The 15,833-nt window shown below is 37.1% G+C and overlaps 2 protein-coding genes and 1 pseudogene across 2 annotated transcripts in view; 1 reads left to right on the forward strand and 2 right to left on the reverse strand.

Moving 5' to 3' along the window:
• Nucleotides 1–12,678, forward strand: part of MPLKIP (M-phase specific PLK1 interacting protein) — a 146,133-nt gene extending 133,455 nt beyond the window's left edge. Inside the window, exon 3 of the mRNA XM_066272112.1 lies at nt 12,623–12,678. Within this exon, the coding sequence (XP_066128209.1) occupies nt 12,623–12,634 (12 nt within the window). The 3' untranslated portion in view covers nt 12,635–12,678. The remainder of the gene's footprint in view (nt 1–12,622) is intronic.
• The window catches only part of CDK13 (cyclin dependent kinase 13), a 128,996-nt gene that overhangs the window by 73,089 nt on the left and 40,074 nt on the right, over nt 1–15,833 (reverse strand). Inside the window, exons 4-5 of the mRNA XM_066272102.1 lie at nt 14,718–14,857; nt 13,043–13,213 (exon numbers count right to left, since the gene is read on the reverse strand). Of these exons, the coding sequence (XP_066128199.1) occupies nt 13,043–13,213; nt 14,718–14,857 (311 nt within the window). The remainder of the gene's footprint in view (nt 1–13,042; nt 13,214–14,717; nt 14,858–15,833) is intronic.
• LOC136333998 (arginase-2, mitochondrial pseudogene) lies at nt 7,753–8,837 on the reverse strand (annotated as a pseudogene).

Genomic DNA, 15,833 nt, shown 5'->3' on the forward strand with positions numbered 1-15,833 from the left:
ACATCTTCTCCAATAGTTATCTTTTTAGCATGGCCATTTTATAGCCTACAGTATGTAGAAGTGGTGTCTCATTGTGGTTTCGATTTGCATTTCTCTAACGGCTATAATGTTAAACATCTTTTCATGTGCTTATTGGCAACTATATATTTTCTTTGGAGAAATGTCTATTCGGATCCTCTTATTTTTTTTAAGAGTTCTTTTTGCCTGATCAAGCAGTGGCTCAGTGGATAGAGCATCAGACTGGGACACAGAGGACCCAAGTTTTAAATTAGTATCATGGATTTTGGTATCTAAGGGGTATTTTGGAACCAATGCCCTTCAGAAACTAAGGGATAACTTAAGTTTTTAGGGAGTCAAAAATTACATATGCACCTAACTGGTGATGGCGTAGTAAACAGAGCATCAGCCTTGGACGCTAAGGTCGCAGGTTCAAAAACCTGAGGTTGCTGGCTTGAGTGCAGGATCATCAACATGATCCCAAGGTCAGTGGCTTGAAGCCCAAAGTCACTGGCTTGGCTCCCCCCAACCTCAGTCAAGGCACATATGAGAAGCAATCAATGAACAAAGTGAAGTAACTGTAAGTTGATGCTTCTCATTCTCTCTTTCTCACCCTCTCCCTCAAAATCAAAATCAAAATTTTAAAAATTATAATGAATTTTCAACTATTCATGGGCACCCACCTACACATTGTTCAAGGGGCCAACTGTACATTCTAGATACAAGTCCCTTATTAGATACTGATTTACAAACATTTCCTCTCCTTCGATGAGTTGTCTCTTCACTTTCTCAGGAGTGTCTACCAATATACAAAAGTTTTTAATTTTGATGAAGTCTAATAGAACATTTGGGATCAATGACCATTAAGCTTCTTCTTTAAATGCCATAATTAAAAAGGCTTTGGCTTATCCAAGGTCATGAAGACTTACTCATATTTTCTTGTGAGAATTTACAAGTAGTTTTTGAGAATTTCTGCATAAATATTCATCAGAAATACTGCTGTTTTTTCTTGTAGTGTCTTTGACTGGAGTTGGTTTTATAAGAGTTTTAATCAGGTCTCTTGACCCATTCTGAATTAATTATTGTGTATGGTGTGAGAAAGAGGTCAATTTCCTTCTTTTGCATGTGGCTATCCAGTTGACCCACACTGATTATTGAAAAGGCTATTCTTTTCCATTTAATTGTACTGGTATCTCTGTTGAAAATCAATTGACCATAAAGGTAAGGGTTTATTTTCTAGACTCTCAATTCTATTCCACTGATCCATATGTTTCTAATGCCAGCCAGTGTCACATTCTTTATCACTCTAGCTTTGCTGTGAGATGTGAAATGAAGAAATATGAGTCCTATTTTTTTTTTAACAGAGACAGAGAGAGAGTTAGAGAGAGGGACAGAACAGACAGGAACGGAGAGATGAGAAGCATATATCATTAGTTTTTTGTTGCGCGTTGCAACACCTTAGTTGTTCATTGATTGCTTTCTCATATGTGCCTTGACCGCAGGCCTTCAGCAGACCGAGTAACCCCTTGCTCGAGCCAGCGAGCTTGTGCTCAAGCTGATGAACTTTTGCTCAAGCCAGATGAGCCCACGCTCAAGCTGGCGACCTCAGAGTCTCGATCCTGGGTCTTCCGCATCCCAGTCCGACACTCTATCTCCACTGCCCCACCGCCTGGTCGGCGAGTCCTGTATTTTTAAGAAAAAATTTTGGCTATTTTACCTCTCTTGAATTTCCATATGAATTTTAGGATCAGCTTGTCAGCTTCTGAAAAGAAGCCAACTGGGATTTTGACACAGATTGCACTAAATATATAAATCAATTTGGGAAATACTGCCACTTTATAAAGCCAGTTGACCCATGAACATGAAATGTCTTTTTGTTTATTTGGGTCTTCAATTTCTTTCAATGATGTTTTCAAAGTACAGGTCCTTACAATTTTTCAAATTTATTCCTAAATATTTTATTCTCTTCAAGACTATTATAAATTCAACTTTTCTTCATTTTACTTTGGATTATTCATTGTTAGTATAGAGAACTACAACAGGTTTTTGTACATTACTCTTATATCCTGCCACCTTGCTGAACTCATTTATTGATTCTAAGAGGTTTTTAATGGATCCCATAGGATTTTCTATGTATACTGTGTGTACGTAGATACACTGATACATATACACACAAACTAATAAGAAACAGTTTTACTTCTTCCTTTCATATCTGGTTACCTTTTATTTCATTTTCTTGCCTAACTGTCCTGGCAATGTTGAGCAGAAATTGTTAGAGCCAACATCCTGTTTTTCCTAGATGCCCCTTATTAGGTTGTCACAGTTCCCTTCTATTCCTAGTTTTTTCTATTCCTAACCTATGTTTGAGAATGTAAACTGGCACAACCTTTCTGGAAAACTTGGGTGAAAGGGTCAGAAAAGTTCAAAGTTTAAATCCTTTGACTTAGTATTCCTATTTCAATTAATCTATTTAAGGGAATGATCAGATGTAGATAAAAATCTCATACATAAGACAACAGAATGAAAGGAATCTGGTTCCAATGTCTGAGAACTCACTGACTGCTAGGATTGATGGGATATCTGCTCCTTAATTTCAGGACCTTTGTCACTGATTTCTAACCAAACCTATAATTCAAAGTTAGTCAGCACTTTTCTGAGCAGATAAAGTACCTTCTTGGTTACAGGTATATGAATCGCTGCACACCACTGCTGGAATTTCCCAGTGTAAAATTTCAGTACAGGAAATAGTTAAATGCCTGAAAAAACCTAAATACACAACAATGGAGGAATAAAATACAGCCCATTCCAGTGACAAATTATGCCAATAAGTAAAGCATATTTTTAGTGAGAGAAGCAGAACCTCAGTTTGGGAATAAATAACTGTAAATATGTGAAAAAAGACATACAGGGAAAATATATAGAAAAATAAGAGTGACAATATTTGGATTATTTTACTTTTATCTTTATATTTTATTTTCCAAATTTACAAAAATAAACATTACTTTTATAATCAAGTAAAGAAGGCCCAATTCATTAACATTTTCCTTTCTCCTCCTCTGCCCCACTCAAAAGTTACTAACTCTAACGGCAGTGATTTCCGACCTTTTTCATTTCTTGGCACACATAAACTAATTACTAAAATTCTGCAGCACATCAAAAAAGTATATTTTTTGCTGATATGACCAAAAATAGAGTATAATTTTGATTTATACAGACCTGACAGCTATTGTTGTATTGGCTATTTTTTAAATTTGACAATCTAAGGAAAAAGAGGTCAGTACCCCTAAGTAGTCAGGTATTGCATGTTTTAAAAATTCTTGCGGCACACTAGTGAAAATCATTGCTACATAGTAATAGTGCTACATAGGAAGAGGGCAGCAGGATCTTAAAACTATCAATCACTGGCCTGGTACCCTTAAATAAAAATTTCACATAAAATCCAGATACAAACTGAAATGTACAACTGAGACTATTTTATTTTATTTATTTATTTATTTATTTTCATTTTTCTGAAGCTGGAAACAGGGAGAGACAGTCAGACAGACTCCCGCATGCGCCCAACCGGGATCCACCCGGCACGCCCACCATGGGCAATGCTCTGCCCACCAGGGGGCGATGCTCTGCCCATCCTGGGCGTCGCCATGTTGCGACCAGAGCCACTCTAGCGCCTGGGGCAGAGGCCACAGAGCCATCCCCAGCGCCCGGGCCATCTTTGCTCCAATGGAGCCTTGGCTGCGGGAGGGGACGAGAGAGACAGAGAGGAAAGTGCGGCGGAGGGGTGGAGAAGCAAATGGGCGCTTCTCCTGTGTGCCCTGGCCGGGAATCGAACCCGGGTCCTCCGCACACTAGGCCGACGCTCTACCGCTGAGCCAACCGGCCAGGGCCCAACTGAGACTATTTTATACACTTAAATTTTACATGCCATAACGAACACAATACAGGCAGTCACCGTAGAAAAAAAATTTAAACTGCTGAGTGCCTTTCAAATCTGCCTCAACATGTGGCTGGAGGCCCAATGTAACAAAAAAATTTATTCTGTCTGACATATGGTACAGCGGATAAAACGTTGACCTGGAACGCTTATGTCGCTGGTTTGAAACCCTGGGCTTGCCCGGTCAAGGCGCATATGGGAGGTGATGCTTTCTGCTCCTCTCCCTTCTCTCTCTTTTTCTTTCTCTCTCTCCCCCTCTCTCTCCTCTCTAAAATAACGTCTTTTAAAAATATTAAAATAAAAATTCATTCTTAATAAAATTAAAGACCTGCAAGTTCATTCTTTTTTTAAGATTCAAAACAAGACCGTTTACAGTTGTCAAGAATAGACTCCTTAGCAAAGTTCTCTTATTTGGTAGGCTGCACAGCCTGTAGTATTTAAATTGTTTTCATTTCTTTTGAAACTCAGCACGTATAACTAAAATTCCAGAAATGAAGTACTGACTGAGTTAATAACAGTAAGGAAAAACTTCTGTAAAGAAATAAGAAATAAGTTTGTCATTCACAAATTGGTCTGATTTACATGTAACAAGTACTGATCCTTCTGGTTCCCTGAAACTAGCTTATGTCAGGAATCAGATATTTTTTTAAAATCCTAGCAGTATTCAATAGAACTTAATTTCATAGAAATGTTCAATAGCTTCCCTAACCAAAATGTAACCAGTAGCCAAGCGCACTTGAAAGATAGCTAAAGCACCTAAGAAACTGAACTTGCCCTGATACAGGCCTGGTAAAATAAACACTTATCAACTACAGAGCATTTAAATGGTAGCTAACCAACTAAGGAACTGAACTTGCCCAGGTGTGGAACCTAGAACAATAAAGATCTGTGCAGTGAAAGAATGAATAAGTCAGTAACATTTCCTTCACAAAGAATGAGATACTAGCAATTCTATATTGTAGAAATGAGTTCAGATTTTAAAGAAAATGAGATATAGAAGCTGAGTTAAAGCAACATAGTTTTTAGGGGATATAGCAATCTTTATTGCTTTTTTTTTTTTTTTTTTTCCGTTTTTCTGAAGCTGGAAACAGGGAGAGACAGACAGACTCCCGCATGCGCCCGACCGGGATCCACCTGGCACGCCCACCAGGGGTGACGCTCTGCCCACCAGGGGGCGATGCTCTGCCCATCCTGGGCGTTGCCATGTTGCGACCAGAGCCACTCTAGCACCTGAGGCAGAGGCCACAGAGCCATCCCCAGCGCCCGGGCCATCTTTGCTCCAATGGAGCCCTGGCTGCAGGAGGGGAAGGGAGAGACAGAGAGGAAAGTGCGGCGGAGGGGTGGAGAAGCAAATGAGCGCCTCTCCTGTGTGCCCTGGCCGGGAATCGAACCCGGGTCTTCTGCACGCTAGGCCGATGCTCTACCGCTGAGCCAACCGGCCAGGTTTATTGCTTCTTGACAGTTATGAATGAAATGCATTTCTCTTTACCTACCCAAATCACACCCACCTTTAACATTATACCTATTCTACAGAACCTTCTTACTTCTGTATTTTATTCATTCAAAATTTAATAATAATCTGTGTGCTGCATACTATGAATATAAAGAATAAAATTCAGTCTCTAATCTCAGAGACTTCAATAGGAATGATATGAAAACATCATGACATGTTGAAACAGGAAATACTATAACAGAACTCTGTATAATATAAAATGCAAATGTAGAGAAGCACCATATAGGAATGGGACTATGAAGTGACATTTAAGAATTCTTCCCTCAACCACAGTGTGACACCTAGCCACAAGTATTTGCTATAGAATATCATTTTCTTGATTTTTAGGAAACTTCAAAATTAAAAGATTATTTAAATTCTCACACTAAGCAAATACTGATATTGAAACTATTATAGCTAACTTAATTTGTGTATAGCAATTACAATAGTGGTTTATTATTTTCAAGGACATTATGTTAATTTTAAATACCAAAATACTATTTTGTTGAACTGATATTATAAATATTTTGTTGTCTTTTAATCTGAATACTGAAATACTTACATCTTAATAGTGATTTATGACTTGTGTTTTTACTTGATACTGCATATAACTGACAAAACAAAGTCTTCTCTACCCTGATAATTATTATCTGCATTACCACTTTCAATGAAATATTATTACACTCATTCAGAAAGTATTTTGTTATAAACTCATAATCCTCAATGAGAAGAAGAAAATACAGCAAAGCTTCTGTTGGAAAATAATTCACATGCCAGTTCAAAAACAGTTAAAATTTGAACATGAGAGGCCCTGGCCAGTTGGCTCAGCGGTAGAGCATCGGCCTGGCATGCGGGGGACCCGGGTTCAATTCCCGGCCAGGGCACATAGGAGAAGCGCCCATTTGCTTCTCCACCCCACCCCCTCCTTCCTCTCTGTCTCTCTCTTCCCCTCCTGCAGCCAAGGCTCCATTGGAGCAAAGATGGCCCGGGCGCTGGGGATGGCTCCTTGGCCTCTGCCCCAGGCGCTAGAGTGGCTCTGGTCGCGGCAGAGCGACCCCCCCGGAGGAGCAGAGCATTGCCCCCTGGTGGGCAGAGCGTCGCCCCTGGTGGGCGTGCCGGGTGGATCCCGGTCGGGCGCATGCGGGAGTCTGTCTGACTGTCTCTCCCAGTTTCCAGCTTCAGAAAAAAAAGAAAAGAAAAAATAAAATAAAAATAAAAATAAATTAAAAAAAAATTAAAAAAAAAAAAATGAACATGAGAGACTGAAATTAAAATAAGTTATGACATCCTACTCTCCTATATATACTTCAAGAAACGGAAGAACTAAAGGTACAAAACACTTTATTTGAAACAAAACTCCCGCCTGACCAGGTGGTGGCGCAGTGGATAGAGTGTTGGACTGGGATACAGAAGGACCCAGGTTCGAGACCCCGAGGTCGCCAGCTTGAGCGCAGGCTCATCTGGCTTGAGCAAAAAGCTCACCAGCTTGGACCCAAGGTCGCTGGCTCCAGCAAGGGGTTACTCGGTCTGCTGAAGGCCCACGGTCAAGGCACATATGAAAAAGCAATCAATGAACAACTAAGAAGTCGCAATGCGCAACGAAAAACTGATTGATGCTTCTCATCTCTCTCTCCGTTCCTGTCTGTCCCTGTCTATCTCTGCCTATGTAAAAAAAAAAAAAAAGAGTCTGGAAACAAAACTCCCCCCATTCCTAACAATAAACGGATTGAAAACTCACAAGATCCAAAATCCCAGGAGTTATTAAAAGATGGGGCTCCCTAAAGACGAAAAGAGAAAAATTCAAACTGGTTATTTCCCCTCTACTTCCCCTTATTGTTTCAGAAAAACTCTTTCAGCATTTCTTTTTACATTTTATTCATTGAGGTCAGCTAGAGAGGAAGGAGAGTGAGAGAAAAACAGAAACACGGAGCTGTTCCTGTGTGTCCTGACCAAGGATGGAACTGGTAACCACTGAGCTTTGGGGCGATGCTCTAACCAACTAAGCTATTCGGACAGCGCATAGTTTCTAAGTTTTTACACAAAAATATGCCCATGATTTGGTATTATCATTTAACCCTGTTTTCTTAAGGACAATTAACTTCTTTTTTAACACCAAATAATATTTTATTTTCAATTTTTCATGATTCTATTCATTTCTAAGTACAGCCAACTTTAAAAAAAATTATTTTATGCTGGTATTCTTTTTTTTAAACCATGGTAATATAAATGCTATTTATGACTTCTTTAAATTTACATAGTACTCTAACATATTCACAGCCAGTGAAATGCAAAATACCAAATTCTTCTACAGCATAGTATTATTGGTCACCAAACTGGAGAGTGAAAGGAAACCTTACAGCTGTGAGAAAGTACAAATGTTTTCACGAAGGCATACTGACCAAGATGACCATGTAGCATCTGTTCCCTCAAATCCCTCACAACTTTGGAATGCCCATTGTGACCAACACGTGTCAGCACACAGTAAATTCTCACAGGTTTTTCACTTTCTCATTCAGCTGGTGAACTCCGGGTAGAAAGTTGGTTATAGTGCCCTCCCTCATCTAACTATCAAAATTTTGAGCAATCACATCCACTGCCAGGCCAGTTGTAGCCTTGGCTCCTCTGAAGCAGCCAACCAAACACTGACTTCAACAAGATCCAGTGCTGACAGCAACCCTGTATTGTGTATTTCCTCAGTAATATAAATGCCTTCTCACAGGGGTTCTTGTAGTTGGAGCCAGTGAAGGGTCAAATGAATCAATATCAAAAATGAGATGAACTGGCCTTTTGTTTTTTTTGCCAATTAACAGACTGAATGTCTGTTCTACTGCCTTCTGGATACCAAGTCAATCTATTCCTTTCATGAAAAAATACTGGATACGACAATTTTTTAAAATAAAATTTTCAGAAGAATTCATATCTCTTAGACTTAGACCAATACACGATACTTGGGGAAGAGGTACAAGGTCAGATCCAGAAGAATCCCGGGAGCTGTGGTACCTTGTCCTGCAGTTTTCTGAGGAGAAATGAAACTATCCATGGAAATTTCCAGATGCAGTGGTAAGGGGTGTACTGGTGTCAGCATGGGCATCAACCTAGATTACACAAAGGTCTAGACAATGCTAAGCATGGTCATGGTTACTAACAATTCCAAATACCAAGCTGTGGTCGCCTCCTACTGTGACACAACTGAAGCCACCTGACACTGCTCTAACTCCCTCAGCCAGTTCCTGGTTTGCAAGGCCCACGGAGTGAGAATTCACTATATAAGATGTAGAGATCATCTTTGGGGACTAAAGTGCAACTCAAATTTCCAAAGTCTTCTAGGTGGCAGCAAAAACTAGAGAATCTTTTCATCAAGCCAGCTTTTGTTAAAGCAGTGACCTGGTCCTGGCCAGTTGGCTCAGTGGTATAGAGTCAGCCCCGCATGTGCAAGTCCCAGGCTCGATTTTCAGTAAGGGTACACAGGAGAAGCAACCATCTGCTTCTCCACTCCTGCCCCTCCCCTTCTCTCTTCTCTCATCCCCTTTTGTAGCCATGGCTCAAACAAGCAAGTTGGCCCTGGGCAATGAAGATGGCGCCATAGCCTCACCTCAGGTGTGAAAAAGACTCAGTTGCCAAGTAACAGAGCAGCAGCCCCAGATGGGGGTTGCCGGGTGGATCTGAGTCAGGGAGCATGCAGGAGTCTGTCTCTCTGCCTCCCTTCCTCTCACTTGATTAAGAAATAAATGAATAAGCAGCAGGACCATACTCTGCTCTTCCTCTTTTCTGCCTCTGTAAGAACAGGGGTTTAATCATAGCCAGAGTGGACAGACTTTTTAGGATAAAGTGCAAGTGCACTTGAGCATCTACAGATGTGAGGAGACTGCTTCTTAACTAAAAGATGGGTAGTGTGGGACATCATCAAGTGAGAGCTTATACTGCCATTCTTTTTTTTTTTTTTAACTTTTTTATTCATTTTTTAGAGAGGAGAGAGAAAGGGAGAGAGAGAGAGACAGAGAGAGAAGGTGGGGAGGAGCTGGAAGCATCAACTCCCATATGTGCCTTGACCAGGCAAGCCCAGGGTTTCGAACCGGTGACCTCAGCATTTCCAGGCCGACGCTTTATCCACTGCGCCACCACAGGTCAGGCTATATTGCCATTCTTATACAGTCAATGGCTTGTGTTATAAAGCAAATGTTTATATTTTTATAAGTTTATATTTTACTTGATTTTGTTGTTTATAATTTTCATATTATAATTGTTTAACATAGTTTCACTTTTTAAAATCTTATGAATTCTCATATAAAATGAAATCCAAATTCCCATACTGCTTTTCTGCTTCACCATGGCAATCACAATTAATAGAATGTCACACAGCTAAGCATGGTCAGGATTATAACTCAAGGCCTCTAAAGCTTTTTCCCTTTTACTAAATCATGCTGCCTCATGATGGTTCCCATCAAAATTAATAGATTCATTTAAAAAAGGATTATGGATCACCTGATACCTGTTAGAATGCCTATTATCAAAAAGGAAAGAAATAGCAATTGTTGATGAGGATATGGATAAAAGAGAACCCTTGTGCACTGTTGATGGGAATGTGAACTGGTACAGCCACTATGGAAAATAGTATGGAGGTTCCTCAAAAAAATAAAAAATAAAATTATCATATGATCCAAGAATTCTGCTTGAGTATGTATCCAAAGGAAACAAAAACACTAACTCAAAAAGATATATGCAGCCCCCATGTTCATGGCAGCATTATTTAGAACAGCTAAAACATGGATGCAATATAAGTGTCCATCAAAAGATGAATGAACCTGACCAGGCGGTGACGCAGTGGACAGAGTGCGGACTGGGATGCGGAAGACCCAGGTTTGAGACCCCGAGGTCGCCAGCTTGAGCACGAGCTCATCCAGTTTTGAGCAAAGCTCACCAGCTTGGACCCAAGGTCGCTGGTTCGAGCAAGGGGTTACTCGGTCTGCTGTAGCCTCAAGGTCAAGGCACATATGAGAAAGCAATCAATGGACAACTAGGGTGTTGCAATGAAAAACTAATGATTGATGTTTCTCATCTCTCTCTATTCCTGTCTGTCACTATCTATCCATCTCTCTGACAAAAAAAAAAAGATGAATAAATAAAATGTGGTATGTATATATACAATTGAATATTATTCAGCCATAAAAAGGAAGAAAATTTTGACATCTGCTTCAACATGGAGGGAACTTGATTGAGAACATTATGGTAAGTGAAAGACTGCTGGTTGCCACAAGCAGGGGATAGGACATAGGTGAAATGAGCAAAGGTGGTCAAAAGGCACAAACTTCCAGCTATAAAATAAGTAAGTCATGGGGGTATGTACAATACACAGCATAGTGACTACAGTTAATAATACTGAAGTGTATATTTCAAAGTCACTAAGAATAAATCTTAAAAAGTTCTCATCACAAGAGTAACAATTTGTGGCCTATGGCAATTGAGGTTAACTGGATTTACTGTGATCATTTTACAATATGTACAAATATTGAATTGTTGAAACCAATATAATATTATATGTCAATTATACCTCAATAAAATAATTTTGAAAAGGGGTTATCTTTTAAATTCTATACTTTCTCACATACTGTTATAATACATTTAACTTATAACTGGCATCTAAATGTAACTTCTCATATAATAACACACTTTCTTACTTGTCATATCTAATATAATTACAAACAGAATTATGCTGAGGAAACGTAAGAGGAGGGTAAAAATACATAAAAATATATGATTTGCAAAATACAGTGCTATGCACTATGAAGCAATCAAACCCAAAGCAAACCAAACCAAAAAACAAAGATTTCTGGAAAGGAGAATAAATTATGACCACAAATATATACTTTATATTATAGAAGCCATAAATACTTTATATGTTCACGGCCAGTAGTCGTTTTTAAAAATGTTAAAGCATGGACAAGATCATAGTAAGTAGAGCTCACTTATTCATTCAGCAATTAGCCATTCAGTACCTTCTGTGGTCCAGTTACTGAGCTAGGTAGGGGACTATAACAGTGAATAAAGCAGGTATAGTTCCCATCTTTATGCAGAAAACGAGTAAGTAGCAAATCAATACAGTTATTCTGATAGTTATGAAGAAAAAGACTATCTGGGGCTCTTAAATGGTGGTCTATATACAGGAGAAAATGAGATGATTGGTTATAATAAAGCAACATAAGGCTGAGACCTAGTGGGTGAGAAGTGAAACCTCTCAAAGTGTGTGTGTGTGTTGGGAGTGGGTTTAAGTCCAGAAAAGCAGCATGTTTAAGGCAGAGAAGTACACTGGTATATGTGATCATTCAAAAGACTACTATGACTGAAGTTTGGTAAGCAATCAGAAAAATGGTACAGATTGGACTGGAGAGACAGGTAGGTGGCATGACCCCACTGATCAAAGCAGGAGGTTCAAGGTATGCTGGAAAAAAAGCAAATATTATATATTAATTTGGCTATAGTATAAGGTCAATGATAAGCAATATTTCCACACAACCCTCAAGTATAAAAGTTTAATTTTTACTGCACAGTAAGAGAAATAATGTTTCCTTTTAATGGATGAAGGAATAGCAGGCTAGGCTCAGGATGCTAAAAACCTTGTTAATAAGGTTACACTGCTAATAAGCTACGTCACAAATCCCAGACATACTAGCTTAAGTCAAACCAGTATACTTTCAACTACACAGTAAGAAGTAATGAAACATATAATTAAGAATACAAACTAGGTTAAAAGTAAGGTTAAGGAATATGGGCATTATCATGGACAAAACAAATGGAAGTGACAGTATCAAGTAAAACAATAATTCTTATGATCTCCATAATGAATATAGAATACTTTCAAACAGAAATTCCGTTATACAAAAACACTTACCATGTATTATAGCAATCATTCTACACTGTGTTCCCAGAATAAGATTTTGTGTGTGTGTGTGTGTGTCTGTGTGTGTTATTTAGTACAGACAGAAGCTAAATACCATGTTCAATCAGAACCTTATACTTTAATCTGTTTTATATTAGACATAGTTAGAAAAAAAATTCTGCTCTTCAAAAATCAGAGTGTAAAGGAGTCAGCACTGGCTCCAAAATCTCTCTCTGAGATCTAAAACCTACTGGCAGTAGAACCTTCCTTTCACCCGTTATTTGCCCTAATGATCATTACTATAAAAAATGTACCAATTTCTTTTCAGCTTTTCTGCTAAAAGCCAACCATGAACAAGATGCAGTTTATTAAATGCAATTTCAGGTAAGATTTTTGCCTCCAGACTTTCAGAAATAATAAGCTTACCATAAAATTTCCTTGCATGTTAAGACATTATAACATTGAAAATATAAGGTATACATATTCTAATACTACCATAAACTCTTTCTCAATCACTAAACAAAGATGATGAAAAATTATACAGTGATGCTCGAAATACCAAGTACTATTCGTGTGATACTGGTAAATGTGCTGTTATGTTTACTTATGTGAATCAAAAACCACGAAATAAATAAATCAATTCTTCTACTCAACTACATTTATTTAAATGGTCCATATCTATAACTAAATCTGCAAGAATGCTAAATCATGAGTACACAATATTGGTTATGCAAATAGGCACACATACCTTTATCCTTCTTAAAATCCAAAGCATCTTCTTTATCAGTAACTATCTCCTTCATATTGATAATACTCTGGTGAGTAAGCTGCCGAAGAATTTTAATTTCTCGAATTGCTGTAATCGGAAATCCTTCTTTTTCATTATCTAGACGTACTTTTTTTAAGGCTACCATTTCTCCTATTAGAAAATTAAATAAGTCAGGTTACTAGCTGACAAAAAACATATGACATTTTTCTTAATTTTAAATTCATTTTAATTTATAATTTTGTTCCAAGCTCTTCAAATTGCAACCCACAAAATATATTTTAGTTTCAAACATACATTATAACGTTGATAGTTCAAGAAATTAAATTTTAAGATATTTATCCAAACTGTGGAATACCAAACAACTGGATAAAGAGATAGGGTAGGTCTACATGTATTATTATTTTATGCTCAAGACTAATGAAAAAAAGCATTATGAAGAAGAGTAGATACATTACACTGCCATTTTTGAAAAGTAAATGAGAAGAGGATAAATATATCCAATATCCTTATATAATATATGCTTAAAATCTCCCTGAACAGATAAGAAAACTGTCGATTGTAAGGCTGAGAAGCTATGGTCAGATATATTCATTCACTTGCCTAAAGTTGCCCAGTTATCCAGTAATAAAAGTGGGATTCAAAATCTGGTTTCACTGTCGCAAAAGTATGTACTCTTTCCATTCACTAAACAAACAGCCTTATAATTTAGATATGTGCGTTTGAATCAGATAAAACATAAATATTAAATAAAAGACACATATGCACACACATAAATTCCATGGTAAGAAAATAATCATCACTATAATAAAGGTCTGTTCATTCTATTTCTTTGGAGAAAAAAGGAATTCTTTACTTAAGAAGAATGTTTATCTCTTTACTCATTAAAACATACTTTATTCATTTTTAGAGAAGTGTAATTTGAGGATAATTCTTTTTTTTATTACATAGCTTTAAAAGTTATTTAATCTCTTTTTCATAATGCAGAATCATCATTATCAATATTATTCCATCCTGTAACTGCCTTCCGGAGGTTCTAAGCATAAGGTAGTCTCCCCTGTATTAAATAGCCTGAAATAGCTATGTTATTTTAAACTGTTGGTTTATTTCAACAAAGAATTATAAGATTATACTCCGGCTCAGTGTATTATAAAATATATAGCCTCTGACAGTTACTTTTTCCTCTTTTTCAAGGCTTTTTAAAACTTTCAGGTTCCTGATTATCTTCTAGAAAGATCAAGGTGCTAAATCTGGCCTCCAAATAGAAGGTAATTTCTACAGAAAAAAAAAAATATTTTGGCCAAAATAAAAGTGTTGCATAAAGCTTACTATAACAAAATTCACTATAAAGACTAGTAACATTAATATACTTTTTTCATTATTACTGACAACATAAGAATTTATTAAAGGAAAAGAAACCTAAATGCCATCATATTACAATCACAAATACTAAAGGAGCAGTTTTAGAAAATATAAATATATGCATATCCACTCATACGTATGTACTCAATTCTTACACAACTGAATATATAAAATAAGACAGAACAAAAACATGTTAATAAACATTTTTCTTGAAAATTCCTGAAGTTATATATTAGAAAAGAAACACAATTAATACATTCCAAACCTAAAGATTCACAGCATTTCGCACTCTTACCAGTATCTTTATCCCTGGCCTTGTATACTTGTCCATAGGTACCTTCTCCAATAATTCCGATGATATCAAATTTATCCACGCAGCGTTTTCCCCAGTCAATATCTTTTTCTTTGATTTCACCATAGCGAGGCCCACATATTCTATCAAATATAGTTCTGAAGTTTTTATATACAACCAAGCAAACTGAACAAACGGTTAAAAACTCAATATCCACCCACCACCCAATCTTATATCCTTTATTTACCCCTACCCTTCCACATTTGTGATCTGAAACAAGTAACTCTGGAACTTAGTATTATAAATTATCATGAAAGTCAAGATATCATTCTCCACACTACTCTTCTTCTGTAGACTAGTACTAAACTGAAAAAGAGAAGAAGTAAAGCTTATATGAAGGACTTTCAGAAATAAAGGATCATTTTTCAGTGAGTGGACAAAATCAACATTAGTATGAAGAGTTAAATTTCTCTCACCAACCTCCAGCAGAGTTCTTTTTTATTCATGTTCTCTCTCTCTCTCTCTCTCTCTATATATATAATATATATAAATGCTTTCAAACATTACCAAAAATTTAATGACAAATTTAGAATTATGATAGCTAAAATTATCTTAAAAATAAAAACACCAGAAAGACTTTTAGTCTAAGAATACAAAAGTACTACTGTATTTCCTTATATATAAGACGCTCCCACGTATAAGACACACCTTAATTTTGGGGCCTGAAATTTGAAATAAAAAAGTATTACATAAAGTTACTGAACTCAAAATTTATTCACTATAAAATTCATACAACTCTTCATCACTGTCAAAACTCTCACCCATTAGCTTGTCCTCATCTGTGTCTGATGACGAATCACTGTCTTCAACAATGAGCACAAAAACAAGCAGGAAATGCAAGTAAAAAAAAAATCTACAATCACTGTATAAAGACACACCCAGATTTTAGACCCCAAATTTTTCAAAAAAGGGTGTGTCTTATACATGGGGGAACTATGGTAATAAAATCAATGCTCAGAAATCCACTCTTTAAGTATATGTATGTGTATATTACACATATGATAAATATTTGACCTTTTTCAAAAACATATGTAATTTTATAGTATTTTAATATTCCAG

The sequence above is a fragment of the Saccopteryx bilineata genome, chromosome 4, assembly GCF_036850765.1.
Source record: "Saccopteryx bilineata isolate mSacBil1 chromosome 4, mSacBil1_pri_phased_curated, whole genome shotgun sequence".
In the NCBI taxonomy this organism is placed as follows: domain Eukaryota; kingdom Metazoa; phylum Chordata; class Mammalia; order Chiroptera; family Emballonuridae; genus Saccopteryx; species Saccopteryx bilineata.